The sequence below is a fragment of the Erythranthe guttata genome, chromosome 13 (genome assembly GCF_056151865.1).
Source record: "Erythranthe guttata isolate IM_541 chromosome 13, IM_541, whole genome shotgun sequence".
Taxonomy (NCBI): domain Eukaryota; kingdom Viridiplantae; phylum Streptophyta; class Magnoliopsida; order Lamiales; family Phrymaceae; genus Erythranthe; species Erythranthe guttata.
In genome coordinates, this window is record NC_142545.1 from 5064527 (window position 1) to 5085062 (window position 20536).

Here is a 20536-nt window from a genome sequence, read left to right on the forward strand (position 1 = left end):
TTTTCATTTATTTAAGAAAAATAAATAGAAACCATTTTTTTCCTTATACGGATGGTGATAAAATATTAATGGTAATCAATTTATGACATTATTTTAATTACAGCCATTCTTGAATTTTATAATGGATTTCTTTAATAGAAATTTTAGATCCATATAATCCGTTCATATTTTTTTTTTGTCTGTAATTAATATTGATTATAAATATAGTATGGTAACATTCTTATTTTACGGATTAATATATAATAAATGCATCAAATCATTAATAAATAATTTTATTTATTACTGTAGCAAAAACCTAAAAATCTTCTTTACACTAGAAAAACTAACCCCCTATATATACCGCATTTTTTTCTTCCATTTATCATAATCCAGACATGTAACTCAGGGAAACGTTTTGTTGTGTTTCTTTTCTTCTTTCCTCCTTTTTTTTTCATTTTAAATTTTTGTTATTCAACATAATATTTCACAAATTGTATTTCAATGTATTATGTTCTTCATTGATATTTTTTGTTTTGTTAATAATCATTGTTACGCTTTATACAATAAATAAGTGTATAAAATAAAATAACGATTATTTTTTATTATTTTTTTTGTTAATATTTTTTTTCTTTACTACGTCTTTATTTTTTTCGTTAATATTATTTTGTTTTTCATTTTCATAGATTTATTTTTATTCCTTACCATTCGTTGTTTCATTACAATTATTTTATTTTTTTCATTCATGTTTTTTTTTTAATGTATTCAAACTCCCATTAATTTTTTTCACTCCCATTTTTTTATATTTTTTTGTTACTCACTATATTTTTTCTCATGTTATTCTTCATATTATTGTCGTTATTATTTTTGCTTTTGTTATTTTTTATGTTGCCGTTCATTTGATTTCACTATTTATTTTTCTAAATATTTTTACCCTTCTTTAATGGCATCAATTTGTTATCCCATTAAATCCTAGCCCATTAAATAAGTGCCCGGTAAATCCTTGATTTTGAATCTTTCTATTATATCATTAATTATCTTTTTCTCGTAATTTTTTTAATTCATTTGAACAATTTATTTTAATTTTTCGATTCCATTATTATGAATTACAAATATACCACATATTTGTGGTTAGGGTTAGTATTAGCATTAGCATTAACATTATTATTAAATAGAATCATGATTATGATTATGATTAGAATTAGCATTAACATTAGCATTAGCATTAGCGTATTATAATTAGTATTAAGATTAAAGTTTGCATTAGCATATCTTAATTTCTATTAGAATTAGAATTATGATTACTATTATTATTAGGATTAGGATTATGATTCTGATTATGATTAGGATTACGATTAGGATTATAATTAGGATTAAGATTAGCATTATCATTTGGATTATGATTATGATCATGATTATGATTATGATTATGATTATGATAAGGACTAGTATTAAAAATAGGATCAATGTTACCATTAGTATTAACATTAGGGTTAGGGTTATGATTAGCATTAATATTAGGATTACGATTAACATTAACATACTAGGATTAACATTAATATTAGCATATTATGATTGACATTAGTATTAGCGTATTAAAATTAACATTAACATTATCATTAACATTAGCATTAGGATTATGATTAGCATTGACATTGACAATGTATCGGCAGCACTAACATTAGCATATTAGGATTAACATTAGCATTTGTATTAAGATTTGTAATGGTAATGGCAACATTTTGTTTAAAGAAGCGTGTTCATTTTTCTTCCTCTTCTCCCTCTAAGAAAAATCCTCTTTTCTTTTGAAGGTTCTTCCTCTTGGGCAACACCCCTTTCTTTTTCGGTTTTAGGTAAGGAATCTTGAATTTCTAGTTGCAATCAAAGAGTATCATAGTAATGGAAAATATTTTTCAAAAACAATCTAGAATATTTCTTCACTTTTCAAAAATTAGCGCTTTTTTTTTTAAACCAGAACATTGTGCTAATCTTCCAATTTATGTTCTTGCATGTCTAATCAATGTTATAATCTGTGAATCTAAGTATTTATGGTTAAATATTTAAATAAATCTGATTTTTTGAAATTTTGGCTATAGAAAATAAGTTTTTGGGATTTTTGGGTTGCATGTGTAAATTTATGAATCTTAAGGGCTAATCTGCAATTTCTCGAATTTTGTTTATTTGACATTTGGTCATGGTTTGGAATTAGTATTTTGTAAAAAGTCACTTTTTGCTAAAATACCCACAAACGCCTTCAACACACACCACACCACAAATTACACATAAATACTTGAGGAGGTCCAAAAAGGCCTCATCAAGTATGAGTATCCATATGAGTATAAGTATGTTTATCAACATTAATATCCTTTTTAGTGGGTATATGTATTAGTATCAGTTTGACTATCAGTATCAATATAATTATTAGTATTAATATTAAGTATCCGTACGAGTATAAGTATGCTTATCAATATTAGTATCATTTTAGTGGATATAGGTATTAGTATTAGTATTAGTATTAGTATCAGTATCAATATTATCGGTATCAGTTTGAGTATCCGTATAAATTTAAGTATGCTTATCGGTGTGAGTATCGGTATCAGTTTGAGTATCAATGTAAGTATCAATATAAGTATCCGTATGAGTATAAATATGCTTATCAGTATTAGTATCATTTTTAGTAACAATATTAGTATTAGTCATAGTATCAGTATAAGAAGCAATTTCATTATCAATATCAATATTGGTGTCAGTAATAGTATCATTATTAATATCAATATCCGTATCAATATTAGTATGAGTATCAGTATGAGTATGATCATGATTATCAATATTAGTATCATTAATAGTATCAGTAGCAATATCAATATTAGTATCAGTATCAGTATAAGTGTAAGTATAAATATCAGTATGAATATGGGTATCAATGTATCGGTATAAGTATAAATATCAGTATGAGTATGAGTATCAATGTATTAGTATGAGTATCAATATCAGTAGAAATATTAATATCAATATCAGTATTAAAGTTTCAGTACCAATATTAGTATCATTATTAGTATTAATGTTTGTATATGTATCAATATTAGTATGAGTATTAATACGAGTGTGCGCATCAATATTAATATTAGTATTAGTATGAGTATCAATATTAGTATCAACATCAGTATCAGTATCATTGTTGATATGAGTATAAGTATCAGTTTTTGTATCACCACGATTATCAATATTAGTATCATTGTTGGTATCAGTAGAAGTATCAATATAAGTATGATTATCAATATTAGTATTAGTGGTAGTATCAATATTAATATCAGTATGAATATTAGTATAAGTATTAGTATTAGTATTAGTATTAGACTATTAGTATTAATATTTTTTTTTTGTTATCAAGCCGGAATAGGCGACTAATATTACTTGCAATGTTGTTTACAAGGAAGTTTCCAGGGAATATGAATGTACATCGAAAAATTTGTATATTGTGATTCAAATACACATTCGTTGTTTGTATTATTTATATGTATAATTATTTTATCGTGTTAAGTTTATTTGCAGTTTATGCTAATTTTATTGTCGACTCCACTGAACTTTTTTTTTTTATAAATCCATGTACTTTAGTATAAATTGTATTTATTTCTTACACTTTTAGATGATTTTTGTTTCAGTAATCTGTATCACTTATTGCATTTGAACAATGATTAATGTGCATGTTACTCGCAAGGTAGCAGATGAGTTATAGACGATGTCAATGCATGTGTTGTAAAATACTACTTTGATAATTAAGTTTCCTGTTAAGGATATGAGTGTATGGGACGGGATAGTTATACCATGGGTCAGATAATGTATCTTATTTTCATATCTCAGTTTTTTGTATTTTATAATATTTTCTTTATCATTTATTTTGTTTATCTCGGTACTTAAATCAAATGATATAGATATTTAAAAAAAAAAATTCGATTATACCGTATTATATATCAATTATTCAAAGTTTTCGTTCGATTATTTTATCTAAAACATATTTTATCTTTTATATTAATCCCATGCATCGCATTGGAATCATCTTTTCATTCGCAAAGGTGTTTGATTTACATCATCGACGTGTTTTAGTCATTAAAAAAGATTGAACTTAGAATTGATCCCCATGCATCGCACATGTGAGTTACTAGTAATATAAATATGTTAATTTTAACTAATTTGTATATTTTTTTTGGGTAACAATGTTGAATAAATCATTTCTTTACTTAACTAATACGCTAATTGCTATTAATAAATTATAATAAGCAACAGTAGAATGATTAACGAAACACATTTTAATTGATGAAATATAGGACGAGACATTTAAATTGAAATACATAGCTCATAAAACAATGAACAACATAACATGATAACAAAAAATAAACTATAACACAAATTATATAAATTTAAATTCTCATGAACTACTTAATAGAATGAGATATTTTTTTATGAGTTTAAATTAAGTTATGTTGTAATATTTTATTGATGCAATAATGTATGAGATTATTGTTTATGTATGATTTTATTATATGTAAAATAATTTGATTTCATGTTTAGATAGGTTTTTTAAAATTGATAATATAAATTTTAAATTATATAATTAACAACATTTATTACTTAAAATTGGATCTATAATTAATATTTAGGAAATAAAATATATTAATATTATGATAAACATTAGATTTACGGTTTTGGGGCATATATGGTGAAGTGCTATGGGAGATCAAACCAAATCTCATTTCTTTTTTTCTTTTTTGATAACGAGCAAGAATTTTATTCAATCGAAACCAAATCCAGAGGAAGCGATAGACCCTCCATGTTAACAATAACTGGGTAGCTTGCAAGAGCATGAGCTAACTTATTACACGAACGCTTCACAAAAGAAAACATGCAGCTATGAAAAGACAGCATACAAGATCTAATATCTTCAACGAATGCACCAAACGAGGTGAAAAGAGGATCCTCCTTTTGGACTTCCGTAATAACTTGGAGCGAATCTCCTTCGATAATAATGGATGGCCATCCTTTCGCCGAGGCTTCGAGAATTTCTTTAAGCACTGCGTGTGCTTCACCGTCCACCGGCCTTACTTTTTCGTGAATTGTTTCCACGCTCCACCAGAGAATGGAGCTCGTACAGTCCCTCGCGACCAAAGTTACCCTATAGAAATCCTTATCCCGCAGAAGCGCTGCATCACAATTGATTCTTCACAACGCCGTTTGGGGGAGGGGTCCAGACCACCGGAGAAGGGTGTTGATAAGGTTCGAATGGGGTGCATTGTGCAGATCGGAAAACAACAAGGTAAGTGTTGCACCATTTGACCACCTCATGGGCGTCGATCTGCTCTTCCCCATGAACGTCCTTGTTCCTATTCTCCCACACCTTCCAGCAAACCACCAAGGCAAGAGTCAGTGTCTCCAAAGTAAGCTTATTTCGCACAAAATCCAACCAATAGCTAAACGATGGGAGCTCCTCGCCAATGGTTTCCAGCTCAAAAGGTGCTCCATGCAAGACGTGCTCCATTCCCCTACTTTTGCAGAGCGCATGTATGGTCGTTTCAGGTTGTTTTCCACAAAATTGACAAAAGGGATTAGCCGAAATATGTCGTCTGGTGAGCGTAGCTTGGGTAGGCAGTATATCCATGGTAGCCCGCCAAAGAAATATCTTGATCTTGGGAGGAATTTGTAGTTTCCAAATCAATTTCCAAAGGTGAGAGAAGGAGCTACAGCTTGACGTGTTCCCTTGGCCGCTATTTCCTCTCGGAAATGGGTAGTGAGTTAGGATATTGTAATAACAGGTTTTTACCAAAAATTGTCCGGATTGTTGTTAAGTATATATTTTTATACTTTATCGTACCTTTTTATTTAAGCTTTTGGTGTGATTTAACGATAATTGGTGCTTAAAAAGATGATTTATTGTATTTTAGGTATAAATTGAAGAATTGGAAAAGTTTGGGGTCAAAACTGCAAATTTGGAGAAAATATGGGCCAAAAGTGAAATAATCAAAAATATGCTGAAATTGGCTGAAAATAGGCCCGCACGGCCGTGCCAAAATTAGCCTATTTTTGGCACGGCCGTGCCAAATGCTGAATTTGGGCAGAAGGTTCGACGATTCTCGCGCGGCCGTGCGAGAATTGCACTGATTTTCGCGCGGCCGCGCCAACACACGCTGGACACAATTTTGGACTTTTAATCACACAAGGACACCTAAAATCATCTACCAAGTTGGGGCATCTATTTAAGACCAAACCAAGCACGAATCAAAGATTTTTTGGACACAACCTTGAAGCGAGAGGAGCGAGAGAACGAAGAATCGAAGACGAAGAATTGACAACTCTTCATCACAATTCTTCTTTATTCTATCTTTTCTTAATCTATGTGTTTTTATATTTTTATTATGTTTTTTGTAGAGAACATGAGTAGCTAAGTTTTTAATCTAGGATTTTGTTGGAACCCTATGTGGGGATGGTGAACCCGTTTTCTTGAGATTATGCGATTATGATTTTATGATTATTTCTTCTACTTGTTATGATTGTTAGTGCATGAACTTGATCAATTTATGTGCTTTATATGTGATTATTGGGATTGACTCGACAGAGCTATTTTGATAATTAGACGGTAAGTATAAGAACCTTCGAGTAGTTTTCACCGGATGAGTGTGTCAATTGCATGTGGTGTCGTAGACATACAGATATCACCTTAGGTAGCCATTTACGAGGCTTGTTAGTTAATGCTTTATTCATAATTGGTTTGCATAGACATATAGTGAATCGTTTATGAATAATAGACCCATAATACACGCGACATCGGGTTATGAGTAAATTAGTGTCTCGGGTTAATAATCATGAATCATATATTTCATAATTGAGGGGTTTTGGGTGAGCAATTCTTGCATAGGGGGAAGATAAAATCCTAGGTCCGTTTTAATTGATATTTTCCTGTGTTATTTGCTTTCTTTATTAGTTTAGTTGTTTAATTGATTTAATTTGACAAACTTGCGTAGGCTGGATAAAAATCATAATTGTTAGAATTTGGTACTTAGGATTAGATAATTTGAGTATTCCCTGTGGGATCGACATCCGACTCTCACGAGTCCACTTTTACTACTTGTTTGCGATACGTGCACTTGCGTGTTAGGTATTTAGCACCCAACAATTGTGAATAGTGCCAAACCACCCTATCATTAGCATACAAACTGCCAATTGGAACAGCTAAGATCCTTTGGCGGTCAATTGGCCAAAAATTTTCGTTAATCAGCTCAATATTCCACGAGCGAGAATCATTGTTAATAATGTCCGAAACTCTATTCGGAAAGAAAGAGTGCATTGGCCTCCGGGTGTGGACGTGGTAGTTCCCGTCAACCAAGAGCCACGGGTCTCCCCAAATTGAGGTGTCCAGCCCATTGCCAATTCGAACTCTAAGTCCCTGCCTCACGTGATGGCGGGCCTGTAGAAGACTTCTCCACGTTGCCGAGGGTCGAGCGCCAATGGAAGCCGTCCACAAATCACCAGATGGGAAGTACCTGGCTCGGAGGATCTGTGAAAGAAGAAGGCCCGGATTCGTAAGGACTCGCCAGACTTGTTTCGCGAGCATTGCCAGGTTAAAACTGCGCAAATCCCGAAAACCCATACCTCTTTTGTCTTTAGGTTTACACAGGTTACGCCAAGATACCCAAGCCATCGCTCGGGACTTCCCCTTGCCCCACCAAAATCTTTGAATGGCCACTTCAATGTCGCGGACTAGGCCAGTTGGCAAGCTGAAACAGCTCATAGTGCACGTTGGAATCGATTGTAGGACCGCTTTGATTAATACTTCCTTTCCCGCCTTCGAAAATTGTTTCTCTCCCCCCCCATCAATTCGAGCCCACACCCGATCCCTCAAACAGCTGAAGATGTCCTTCCGAGATTTCCCTAATGATGTCGGCATTCTAAGGTATTTATCGTGACTGTCCACGATCTGGAATCCCATAATCTACTGGATGTCTGACCTGATCTCCAATGGAGTCGTTGGGCAGACTGTCATAGTAGATTTATCTAAATTCACTACTTGTCGTGAAGAAATGGCATAGTCTGTAAGAATTCGGTTGAGGGTAAGGGCATTAGCTCATGTAGCTCTGCTAAACACCAATGTGTCGTCGGCAAAGCATAGGCAAGAAACAACTGGCACTGTAGGAGCAATTTGATGCCTTGAAGTGAGTTCTCAGCTACCGCCTTGTGAACCATAGCTAGAAGCGCTTCTGTACACATGATAAACAGATAAAGTGATAAGGGGTCTCATTGCCGAAGTCCTCGTGATGGAGTAAGAGATCCAAACTGACCACCATTAAACAGAAATGAGTAAGACACAGATGATACACATAACATGATTAACTCAATCAAAGTATTTGGAAAGCCAAGACAATGCAAAATTTTGCGCAAGAAAGACCACTCAATCCGATCGTACGCCTTACTAATGTTCAGTTTAGCAGCCATATAATTGGTTCGTTTCTTAGAGTTGGAGTTAATATGGTGGTTGATCTCATAAGAAACAAGAACATTGTATGTAATTAAACGCTTGGGAACGAAAGCAGATTGGGTCGGGGAAATGATTTCGTTCAGGAAAGGTTTTAATCGGTTGGCGATGGCCTTAGACCCAAATTTGTAAATGACATTGCATAAACTAATAGATCTATATTATGTGATTCTTTCGGGTTGTTTCACCTTAGGAATGAGAACTATAAAAGTCTAGTTTAATTTCCCAGGGAGCTTTTTGTTATTCAAAAAGTCAAGCACACAATTGATAACATTTGAACCGATGAACTTCCAATATTTGGTAAAGAATAAAACTGGAAATCCATCTGGTCCCGAAGATTTGGTAGGAGACATTTGAGAAATAGAACGGGTTACCCCGTCCGCCGTGAAAGGGACAAACGCTTGGGAACGAAAGCAGATTGGGTCGGGGAAATGATTTCGTTCAGGAAAGGTTTTAATCGGTTGGCGATGGCCTTAGACCCAAATTTTTAAATGACATTGCATAAACTAATAGATCTATATTCTGTGATTCTTTCGGGTTGTTTCACCTTAGGAATGAGAACTATAAAAGTCTAGTTTAATTTCCCAGGGAGCTTTTTGTTATTCAAAAAGTCAAGCACACAATTGATAACATTTGAACCGATGAACTTCCAGTATTTGGTAAAGAATAAAACTGGAAATCCATCTGGTCCCGAAGATTTGGTAGGAGACATTTGAGAAATAGAACGGGTTACCCCGTCCGCCGTGAAAGGGAGGGAGAGAAGCTGGCGCGCAGCATTGGAGATCCTCGGCTCGATGTGTTCCAACACTCTCTCAGTCACACTCTCGTCTGGTGTGGCGGACTGAAAAATCGAAGAGAAGTAGCGGGAAATAATGCTCTCAATGTCGGTAGTGCTATCCTTCCATTCACCGTCCTCGTTCTTCAATTTATGGACCCAGTTTGTTTTTTTTCGAATTGACGCTTTCGCATGGAAAAATCTGGTGTTTCGGTCACCCTCTTTAATCCATTGTATCATACTTCTTTGTCGCCATAACATGTCAATATCCCCATATAGGAATTCTAGCTCTTCCTTGAGCCTCCTAATTTCAGCCGCAATCTCCATCGTTCTGACTTCCATGTGAAGTTTGTGAATCCTATTCTGAATCTGCTCAATTCTCCGTCGAGGGTTGTTTCTAGTTGACTTGCTTCAATGCATTAAATCCATTCTACACTCATCGGTTTTGTGGAGTATATCAAGAATTGGGTCGAGAGCGTGATGGTCGGCCCAATGGCGTTTGACGATTTTCTCGCATTCCTCCCGACGAACCCACATAGCTTCAAATTTGAACGGTCAGCGACCCTTCCTCATGCTCGGTGGGTCAGAATGATGAAGCTCAAGTAAGATTGGAACATGATCGGAACCGGCCAACTCCAGGTGTTATACTCGAGCCCGAGGAAAAATCGTCTGCTAATGGGGGTTCCCGCAAACCCTATCTAGTCGACTTCTCACCGTGTGGGGAGTTTCCCTGTTATTGGACCATGTAAAGATGTTCCCCGTAAAACCAAGATCAGAGAGTTGGCAGTCCGACAACGCCCTTTGGAATGCCAAAATACCCGACGGGGCTCTTGGGTTCCCTCAATGCTTTTCCTCTACTGTGAGAGTCTCATTGAAGTCGCCGCCAACCACCCATGGGAGGTTCTTATGATCGTTGATACGCGTTTTCCTCACGTATAAATTACCGCAAGTATACGGTATCGCATTTTGCAGAACAGTGGTTCCGGATATCGATCCACAGGGACCTTGTAGATTCAAATGCTGAGTAGTGTAATTATATTATCGTTATATTATCTAGCCGATCGTAAACAAGTGGATTGGTGATAAACCCTAATTTAAAAGCATGCAAGATCGTAAACATGCAAATATGGAATGTACGTAAATAAAGTACGACAACTCAACGCGGGGGGACTTTGATTTAAAGGGGACTTCTAGGGCCAAATCCACCTATGTATAATCAACAACGATCTACAAATCCGTTATCTAACGCCACATTCCTATTCGTTAACCCAGACGCTAAAGTACTCTATCCCCCGTCTCCAGTGTAGTTAGAGTCTACCCACAGGTCCGACATCTCCGTTCAGAACCTGCTATTAAGAGAGCATTTAGGCCAAGTCCTTAAGGGCTACCCGAAGTGCATCACGTCTCCGTTTCCACACCCCGAGCTATGTTTTCCTAACTTCAAACAAGAAATCCTCTCTCGAGTTCATTCCTATTTAATATCAATCTGAGAGCTGATCAACACAATCAGAAAGCATTTAATACAGGAAAACATAAACGAAATCAAAACACGACAAATAGATAACAGAAATGACGATCGAAATCAATATATACAAGGCTTCATTGCCCTAGAAGAAAATGTTCTTAGTTCATAACAAACATAGTATCAAAAGAATGTACAAAGGAAATGAAGAGCAAAACGTAAAGAAATTTCGTAAGAAAAACCCAAGTCGGAACCCCCGTTGATGATTCCCGCGAAGAAATGTGGAAAACCGTAAAAAGTCGAAGAAGAACGAAGAGTGAGGGCTTGCTTCTATTTATAGAAAATTGCAAAGCTTCCTCAAGAAGCTTTGCTTTCTAAAATATCTGCCCTCGAAAATCGTGCCAGATCGCGATCCCATAAAGTCGGATCGCGATCTGGCTTCTCGAAAAAACGTGAACCGCCACCCAGATCGCGATCCAGGAAGTGCGGATCGCGATCTGCCCCAAAATCACGATGCTACTGGAATTTGTCACCAGATCGCGATCCGACTTTCCTGGATCGCGATCTGGGTCTGAATCTTGCTTGCTACTGGAATTTGCATCCAGATCGCGATCCGACTTTCCTGGATCGCGATCTGGGTCTTAATGATCACTTTCTCGGCTTGAAAAATCGGTTTCGCTTCCAAATGGCTTCGACTTGGCAACAAAAGCTAACAAAACCTAAAAAAGGAAATAAAACAAGAAACGCAATAATATATACAAATAAAGCCGAAACTCGGACGAACGAAGACCAAAACTCGAAGATTTGATAAGCAAAAATCGTGCGAAACGAACACTTATCAATCGTTCGTAAAAGATTCCAGGTACAGTGTCTGCGAAGGTGTTCTGGGAAGCCGTAGAGACCTGTCACCCGCGACTTAGTCTCGGAACCGCAGGAGACGAGTTCGACATCAATGTGGTTGTTGGAAAATGAGATAAAGTCAACTTGAACATCTTTCTGCCATAGAAAAGCTAGCCCTCCCGCCTTATCAACTTTGTCCACCACAACACCAAAAAGATTTCATTTGCGTTTAAGTCTATCCACAAGCTGTGATGTAGCTTTCGTTTCCGAGAGAAACATCACACGGGGTTTGTGAACTCGGAGGATATCTCCGAGTGAATGAATTGTCAATGGAACCCCCAACCCTTGACAATTCCAAAAAAGGCAACTCATTGGGCTCGGGGGGACTGCCCAGCAGTCTCCGCCGTTGAATCCATCTCCTCGTCGCAAGATAAGAAGTTGTTTTTTACCACCTCGGCCATCCCCTTGGCCTGATGTTCATGCTGCTCTTTTCTTACGAAGGTTCGAAGGCACTGAGATCTTCTTCCTCTCCTTGTGTTCCGGACCCATGCTAGGAGAGAGTTGCACTGGGTTGTTGATCAAGCTAGTTTCGTGCATTCCCATCTCCTCATCGTTCTCCTGATCCCCCAAAACACTATGATCACGGGTCCCACCATTTGGCCTGTAAGTAAAATCAAAGACTCCGGTCCCGCGAACACCAATATGATTTTGTCCAGTTTCGGAAGACGTGAGGAAGTAGCGATCGCTTGCAAAGGAAGTTGAGTAGGTTGATTGTCTTTGTCATTTCCTATAAGTAATAAAATGGTCAAATATTATTATTTTAATATTTGGTCTAAATTTTAATGAAATCGATTGGAGATCTAAAATACAAGTTTCACCACAAAAAATGGGATTTGCTCTAAACCCCTCCAGCTGCTTAACCCATAAATCTATCCCCTTTTTAATTATTTTATTTTATTTTTAATTGTACATAAAATCATCCTTTATTATTTTTATTTGTATAAAACAAAATCAGTCTTCAAAATGTCTGTAAAATAATTATATTATTTGAAAAAAAATTATATTAGAGTTTAGCTAACTCATTACCATCTTATTGGCTTAACTCCACTTTGTACCCTTCAAATGTGACATTTTGGCACTTTGCACCCTTAAAACAAATTAATAGCACTTTGCACCCTTAAACACAATAAATCATTCACTACACATCATGAATTCGTTATTAAAAACTTAATGAAGGTAACTTCATTTTTTTATTGGGTTTTTACTTATTTCCATGGTACAAATAACAAATTATATTATTATTTTCTTCCACCCAACATAACTTCTTGGGTATAAATGTGAAAAAAACAAAGAATGATAAAGAATTACTAAAAAAAAAATTTCTTACAAAAAAAAATCACTGAATTTTCGATTGATGGATTTTTATATTCTAATTAATGAAAACATTTGGAACAAAATATAATTTTCAAATAACTTTCTACCTAAATAGCTGAAGCATTTTTGTTTTTTTTTTTTTTTTTTTTTGTAATATATTTTCTTTGTGAAAAAATAATACTTTAATATGTTGATGAGATGTATTTTATTTTGCACTTTGTAATTTCGAAGGATTGATGAATAAAGAAAATTTGATTTGACATTTCACATTCTAAGAAATACCACTACAAAATATTAAATTACTTTCATTATCTATAAAAATTCATTCCGGGTGCATTATGCATAATTTGTTGTGTTTTGAAGGTACAAAGTGCTATATATATTTTTCAAGGGTGCGAATTCCATAATACCACATTTTAAGGGTGTAAAGTAGGATTAAACTCCATCTTATTTGTACAAAATAAAAGTCAATTTTTCCTCAATAAATATTTCACACAACAGTCCACTATTAATAATCTCAAAACATATATGCGAATCTACAATGTTGAAATCGTATTTTTCGAACTCGGTCGATATTACATTTACTAAAGCATTTTGATGGATGATTTTGGCCATGCCACTATACTTCCTAAAGCATCACCGAGCTTACGAAATTCGTCCGTAGGTCTATACATAGCCAAATTTTGGTCAATCACTTTACCAATCCATACTTTAATTTCCAGCAATCTCTTCCCACAGGCACATTATGAACAAAACTCCATGGATCACAAGACGCAATATGGCCTTCTACCGCAACTTCTTCACCATCAAAATTATACAAATTTAGTAATCCGCAATTTTCATTTTGAAGTTCCGTCGATTGATCACGTGCATGATAACTTTCTTGTTCCGACTGAAATTACCAAATTAGAGAAACTCTCAATATTGAACTTCATAACAGTAATAATTAATTAAAAATAAATAAAATAATCTTCCTTGTGGACTCTCGACATGTAAGCTTAAATCCTCAACATTCTTATTTGGGGTCTGTAAAAAAAGATTCGGATGAAAATTTGATGTTCTTTTTCAAAAAAAAAAATATTACATTGGCCTGGTTATTTGAGAAGTATTGTACCTTTTGATTTATTTCAAGAAGTGCTTGAAATTGGGAAATTGTACCTATTCTACATCTTGTGTTTTGATATAGGCTTCGAGTTTCTTTACTCTTGCATTACATATATACTTTGTCCTTCCGTGGTTTCCATCTCCCGTCTTCAAGTTGTTTCCACTCTATCACAATACAGATGTTTTGGCGCGCTATAACACCAAGAAACGTCACGATTTTGACCGAATTTGCACCGACCAGTTGTCCGGTTAGATTAATATCTATTTCCATTTTCTGATTAGGGCATTTACGAATTTTTTTCATTTTGGTTGGACTCCTTTTTCTGTTCCAATTGTGTAGATTGGGTGCCATTTGCGAATTCTTCCCCTTCTCCAGGTACCATTTCTTGTCTGATTGATATTAAATTTTGTTCTGTTTGTTTCTACCGATTTCCACCCTTAATCTGATCGAAGAATCTTAATTTAATGGAAAACATTTGGTGAAGTATTTCAATTAGCTTCATAAGTCCATATTGAGTAATTTCAAATTCAGTTGATTCCGATCTAATTTTTTTGAACATATTGGAATTAATTTCTTCTTTAAAAAAATGATTTTTTTCCCCAAAATGAAAATTATTATCCGGCCTATCCGATTTGTGCCATAATAACATTTTATTATTTTTTGTAATGAATAAATTGATTAAGGGTTCATACTATTGATTTCTTAATCAATAAATTAAAGGATGCATGCGATGAACTACAATAACTAACTTCCACATATATATGTGATTTAGGTGGTGTTTGCAAATGATAATTTAAAAGCAGAAGTTAGTGATTGTGAGTTAAAGCAGTTTTAAGTGCTTATTTTAAAAGTTGGGGTTGTTTTCAATTATTCCGGAAAATGAACTTAAATAGGAAAAACAGGGTTATGGGTGATTTTAAAAAAATAGCTTAAAACAGATTATTTTAAGAGAAGTAGAAGTAAAAGCAAAAGTTTATTTTGCAAACACCTGAAAACAGATTATGAGCATAAAAAAGCTCATAATCACTTTCCGTTAAACTTGGTGTTGGGTGCTAAATACCAACACGCAAGTGTACGTATCGCAAACAAGTAGTAAAGTAGACTCGTGAGATAGAGTCGGATGTCGATCCCACAGGGAATACGCAAATTATTTAATCCTAAGTACCAAATTCTAACAACTATGATTTTTATCCAGCCTACGCAAGGTTGTCAAATTAATTAACTAATTAAATTAAAATAATTAAGAAAGCAATTAACCACGAGAAAATATCAATATAAAACGGATCTAGGATTTTATCTTCCCCCTATGCGATAATTCTTCACCCAATTAATCTCCTATTATGCAAGTTACGATTCCCGATTATTAACCCAAGACACGAAATTACTCATAACCAGCTGTCGCTGCGCTATAAGCCTATTATTCATAAAAGATTCACTATATGTCTATGCAAACCTAGTATAAATAAAGCATTAAATAACAAGTCTCGCAAACGGCTACCTAAGGTATTATCTGTATGTCTACGATAATACATGCAATTAACACACACATTCGGTGAAAAACTACTCGAAGGCTCTTATATCCCTGTTCTAATTATTAAAACGATCTGTCAATCAATTCTAACAATAACAAATAGCAACATAAATTAGCTACGTTCATGCGCTAAATAAGATCAAGATAGAGGAAATAATCGAAGAATTAAACTTGCATAAAAGTAGAAAAATAGGTTCGAATTACCACATAGGGTTCCAATAAAATCCTAGAATAAAAACTTAGCTACTCATGTTCGTTACGAAAAACATAATAAAAATACGAAAAATCATAAAAGCTAATAAAAGAGGAGAACTATGATGAAGAGTCGTCAATTCTTCGTCTTCGTTCTTGTGCTCCTTGATTGCGTGTAGAAAGATGAAAGATAAAAACTAAAAATAAAGATGAAAGGTAAAAGATCATCCTAATTGTGTGCTTGTGGCCTTTAAATAGGGTGCAAAAATATAATAGGGCGGGTTTCCTTGTGTAATTAAACTTCCTTCACTGCGCCCCTACGTCAATCCGCACGGCCGCGCGGTCTTCAAATCTTCTGAATTCTGATTATTTCACTTTTGGCCCACTTTTTCTCCGAATTTGCAGTTTTTACCCCAAAAGTTGCCAATTCTTCAATTTGCACCTAAAATACAAATAATAACCATATTAAGCACCAATTATCGTAAAAACACATCAAAAGCTCCAATTAAAAGGTACAATTAAGTGTATAAATATACACTTAACACACCCCCAAACTTGAACTTTTGCTTGTCCTCAAGTAAAATCAAATTAAGAGCACAAAACAAAACCATACATCTCATTACATAGATCGATTGGTCAACTTCGCGTTTTCAGAACTTGCAATTATGATGATAATTCCTAAGTATTCGCAAGCTTAACATTCAACGGCACTTAGTCACTCACTATTACAAAAAACCACAAATCATACAATTGCTTCAAGTATCCAATATTTGCAAGTTAAAAATAGAGAGAAACTTACATGCATATATTTGACTCCAAATACTCACCAAATTATTTTACTCAACTAATATTGGACAATAAACTATTGGGATCATTGGGGCTTTGTGGCTTTCAATTGTTAGGCTCTTTGGTCCGAGGTAGGTAATATGGGTATGTGTGGCTAATTTTCTTGAATTGAGGTGATTACGCCAAAATTTGAAAGATAGGCGTTTGAAACAATGAATTCACCTCTAGGGACTTAAATAAACTCGATTCTCCAAAATTCACACGTCAACACTTTTGCCTTTGAGGCAATGACTCGAGTTTTCAACACAATTCAACAACTAGTCCTTATTTCTCCCTTATAATCTATTCATCTTCTTCTTTTTTTTTTTTTTTTTTTTTTTTTTTTTTTTTTTTTTTTTATAATCGAATCAAAGAACTTAGATATATATATATATATATATGAAGATGCACATATATATATCTATTATTATTATTTTTTATTTTTTTTCTTTTTTTTTTTTCGAAGAAGAAGAAAGATCTTATAAGAATTTTTCGACCGACCTCCAAGGGATAATTATTCAAAAATCTCCACTTTTCTACCTTCTACACATTGGCTAAAAGAAAGAACACCTTTTCTCCGAGGCTCAAATCAAGGTTCTAAGGATAATTTGACAAAAAGGGTAGGCTTGAAAGGCTCAAACGGTTCAAAGAAGGCCCAAATCATATCCCAAATCACTTATTATCAACACTTCGTATCCTAAATGTCCTAAGGTGAGATTTAAAACCGAACAAAGCATGATTGAGCACAAATAAATTCCAAATTTAAAATGCAAAACATTCAACCAAAGCAATGCACAAGGCGTGATTCCTAGCAATAATTCACTTCTACGTTCCGTTGAATCGAAAGCTAAACAAATACATACTCCTTATCAACATAAAACAAGTAATCTCATCATCAAACATTGACCATCTACCATCATCATAATTCATCGATGCATCGAACAAATTTTTTGTTTTTTTTTTTCATAATAAAAACGAAAATAATAAAACGGCAACTAAAACAAAAACTAAAGCATGCAAAATAAAATAAAAAAAAAACACAAATAAAGCGCACATAAACGAAAACAAGTAGTTAACCACCCCCAAACTTAAAATTCACATTGCCCTCAATGTGATTCGCCCGGAGTTTAAGGATAGAAAACACCTGTTTTTAAGCGTCGGGACCATCGTCGGGTTGCTCACCAACTCCACCTTGCGCATGAGCATCACCATCTCCTTCATCATCCGAAAGCTCGGGTACCGGCTCAAGAATCGGTGCGGGCAACGGAGCCGGTTCGGCGCACTCGGGATTGCCACATGCCAAATGGCGCACAATGGCTTGGAGCATCTTTCCCGACCACCGTTGGAGGGATTCGATCGTGCTCACCTTGTGCTCCACCGTGGCAAGCCGATTTCTCGTGATCACCAACTCTCGCTCTGATCCATTCTTCTTTGAAATCGCCGGTCCGAACTTGTGCTTGGACCCTCGGGTGGAGCTATTGGTTGGTTCTCGACGGGTTGCTCGCCATCTTGGATGGGTGCCTTGTATTGTCGGGCCGCAAGGTTACTCATCGGCTTCCGAATTGATGTGAAAATGTCCGTCGTTTTGGTTGGGACCTTCGCCTTCTTGCATAGCCCGGTAACGAGGCAAGGGAAATAAAACCCCTTGGAGTTGTTGACCATGGAGGTCCAAAATCGGTCGGATATGATTACGCCAATGTTGATCGGTGTGCCCTTGAGGATGTAGTATGCAAGAGCGCACCGTTCGGGGTCCACGCGAGTCCACGAGCGGGTGGGAATGAGGTTGGCACATATGAACGTAAGGCACGCCTTGCCTACTTGGTTGATGCATTTCCACTCTAACTCGTACTTTTCTTCGGTTGATAGTTCGGACCAAATGGGGGGTCCATCGCACAACACCTCGGCGATTTGATCTCGTGTGACCGCAAGTTGCAATTGCCCCCAATTGAATGGCGTCGTGTGTCGGAGGTGATAAAAAGAGTTGATTGCGTAGGCACACCAATCGACCTTCTTTCCTCGAACCGTGCTCGAGTTCCTATCCGTTGTGAGGAGGATACGGTTGTTGGCGTAGAACTCGCGGACCAATGATAGGTTGATCGAACCCTCCGGTTCCAATAATGCTTGCCAACCTCGTCGTAGGAATTCTTGGTGCAACGGTGCGAATTGTGGAAGGGTGATCTCGTAGGCACGCTCCGTCACTAGTTTCTTCCCCTTTTGCTTCTCGAAACGAGCACTAGCGCCTTCGACACAAAAAGCATCGTCGTCGGGTGTTGGAATTTGATCGGTTTTCTTGCCCTTCCCCTTGCCTTTTGAAGTGCCTTCGCCTTGTGAAGTGCCCTCTCCATCACGTCCTCGTTTCCCCATGACTTGAGAATGTGTGTAGACGGGATTAGGAGTGGATTGGTGTGCAAAATTTCCCCCAAACTTGACTTGGGCAATTCGTCGAACACCTTGTGGGTGTTCTTGGTGGAATGGGATTGTGGAGAAATTTGCCGCTTGCTTGAAGCCTCCCTGCACAAATCAACAAGAATCCACCAAGATTAAGTAGTATGTGTGTGTAGTTAGTGAATTTCTGGCGAAATTTGTCAAAGAAAATCGAAAATTTTGAAAAAGAAAGACAAGGGTTCGAAGGGTGAGAGAGGGGGGTTTTGGATTTGTGAAGATTGGGGTGTGGAAAACCCCAATTTAATTGGCCCGAATTTCTTATCCGCACGGCCGTGCGGGATTTTGGCCTAAAATCCGCACGGCCGCACCGTGTTGCGAAATTGGGCAGTAGCCCTTTCAAATCTCGGACGGCCGTGCGAGATTTTGGCCTAAAATCCGCACGGCCGTGCCAAAAACCGGATTTGGGCAGTAGCATCGTCCGTTTCTCGGACGGCCGTGCGAGATTCCAGGTCTTTTTCGCACGGTCGTGTGACTAGTTGCAAGAATTGCATTTAAGGCCCTGAAAAATAAAAACTTCTTATTAGTGCCCCTGAAACTTTTTTTTTTTTTTTTTTTTATAAAATAAAAGCAAAACTAAAAATTTAAAATAACATAAAAAAAAAACGAAAGCTCGGGTTGCCTCCCGAGAAGCGCTAAGTTTACAGTCTTCAACCCGGACTTTGTCTGCTTCTTTGTTCAAGCTAACGTGACCGAAGTCACTTGGCGATTGAATTCCCCTCCATGATAATGCTTGAGGCGTTGTCCATTGACCTTGAACGATTTTTCGGTCTCGGGGTCTAATACTTCGACTGCGCCATGCGGAAATACGTCGAGTATAGTAAACGGTCCGGACCATCTTGACTTGAGTTTTCCCGGAAACAACTTTAGACGGGAGTTGTAGAGGAGAACCAATTGCCCCTTTTGAAATTCTCGATGCAATATCTTGTTATCGTGCCAACGCTTGGTTTTCTCCTTGTATACACGATTGCTTTCATACGCATTCAATCTCAATTCATCGAGCTCGTTGAGTTGCAGCGTTCGTTTCTCCTTGCACGCTTCAATATCGAAATTCAGCTTTTTAATTGCCCAAAACGCATTATGCTCCAATTCAACCGGTAGATGACACGCCTTGCCATAAATCAAACGAAACGGTGTCATCCCAAGTTGAGTTTTGTAAGCCGTACGATATGCCCAAAGTGCATCATCCAATTTTCTCGACCAATCTTTCCGGGTAGGACTCACAACCTTTTCGAGGATGTTTTTGATTTCACGATTCGTTACCTCGGCTTGCCCGTTCGTCTGAGGGTGGTATGCCAATGCGACCTTGTGCTTTACTCCATACTTGGCCAAGAGTGCTTCGAATTGTTTATTGCAAAAGTGCGTGCCTCCATCACTAATAATTGCTCGTGGCGTTCCAAAACGAGTGAAAATCTGTCTTTTTAAGAAAGCACAAACCACTGCAGAATCATTAGTAGGAAAGGCGGCCGCCTCAACCCATTTAGATACATAAT

The 20536-nt window shown here is 36.2% G+C and overlaps 1 protein-coding gene across 1 annotated transcript; it reads right to left on the reverse strand.

The window, feature by feature from the left end:
- Positions 1-5179: 5179 nt before the first annotated feature.
- On the reverse strand, positions 5180-5629 carry LOC148765741 (uncharacterized). The gene has a single exon (XM_088812322.1). The coding sequence runs from the start codon at positions 5627-5629 to the stop codon at positions 5180-5182; it is 450 nt and encodes a 149-aa protein (XP_088668448.1).
- Positions 5630-20536: the final 14907 nt, after the last annotated feature.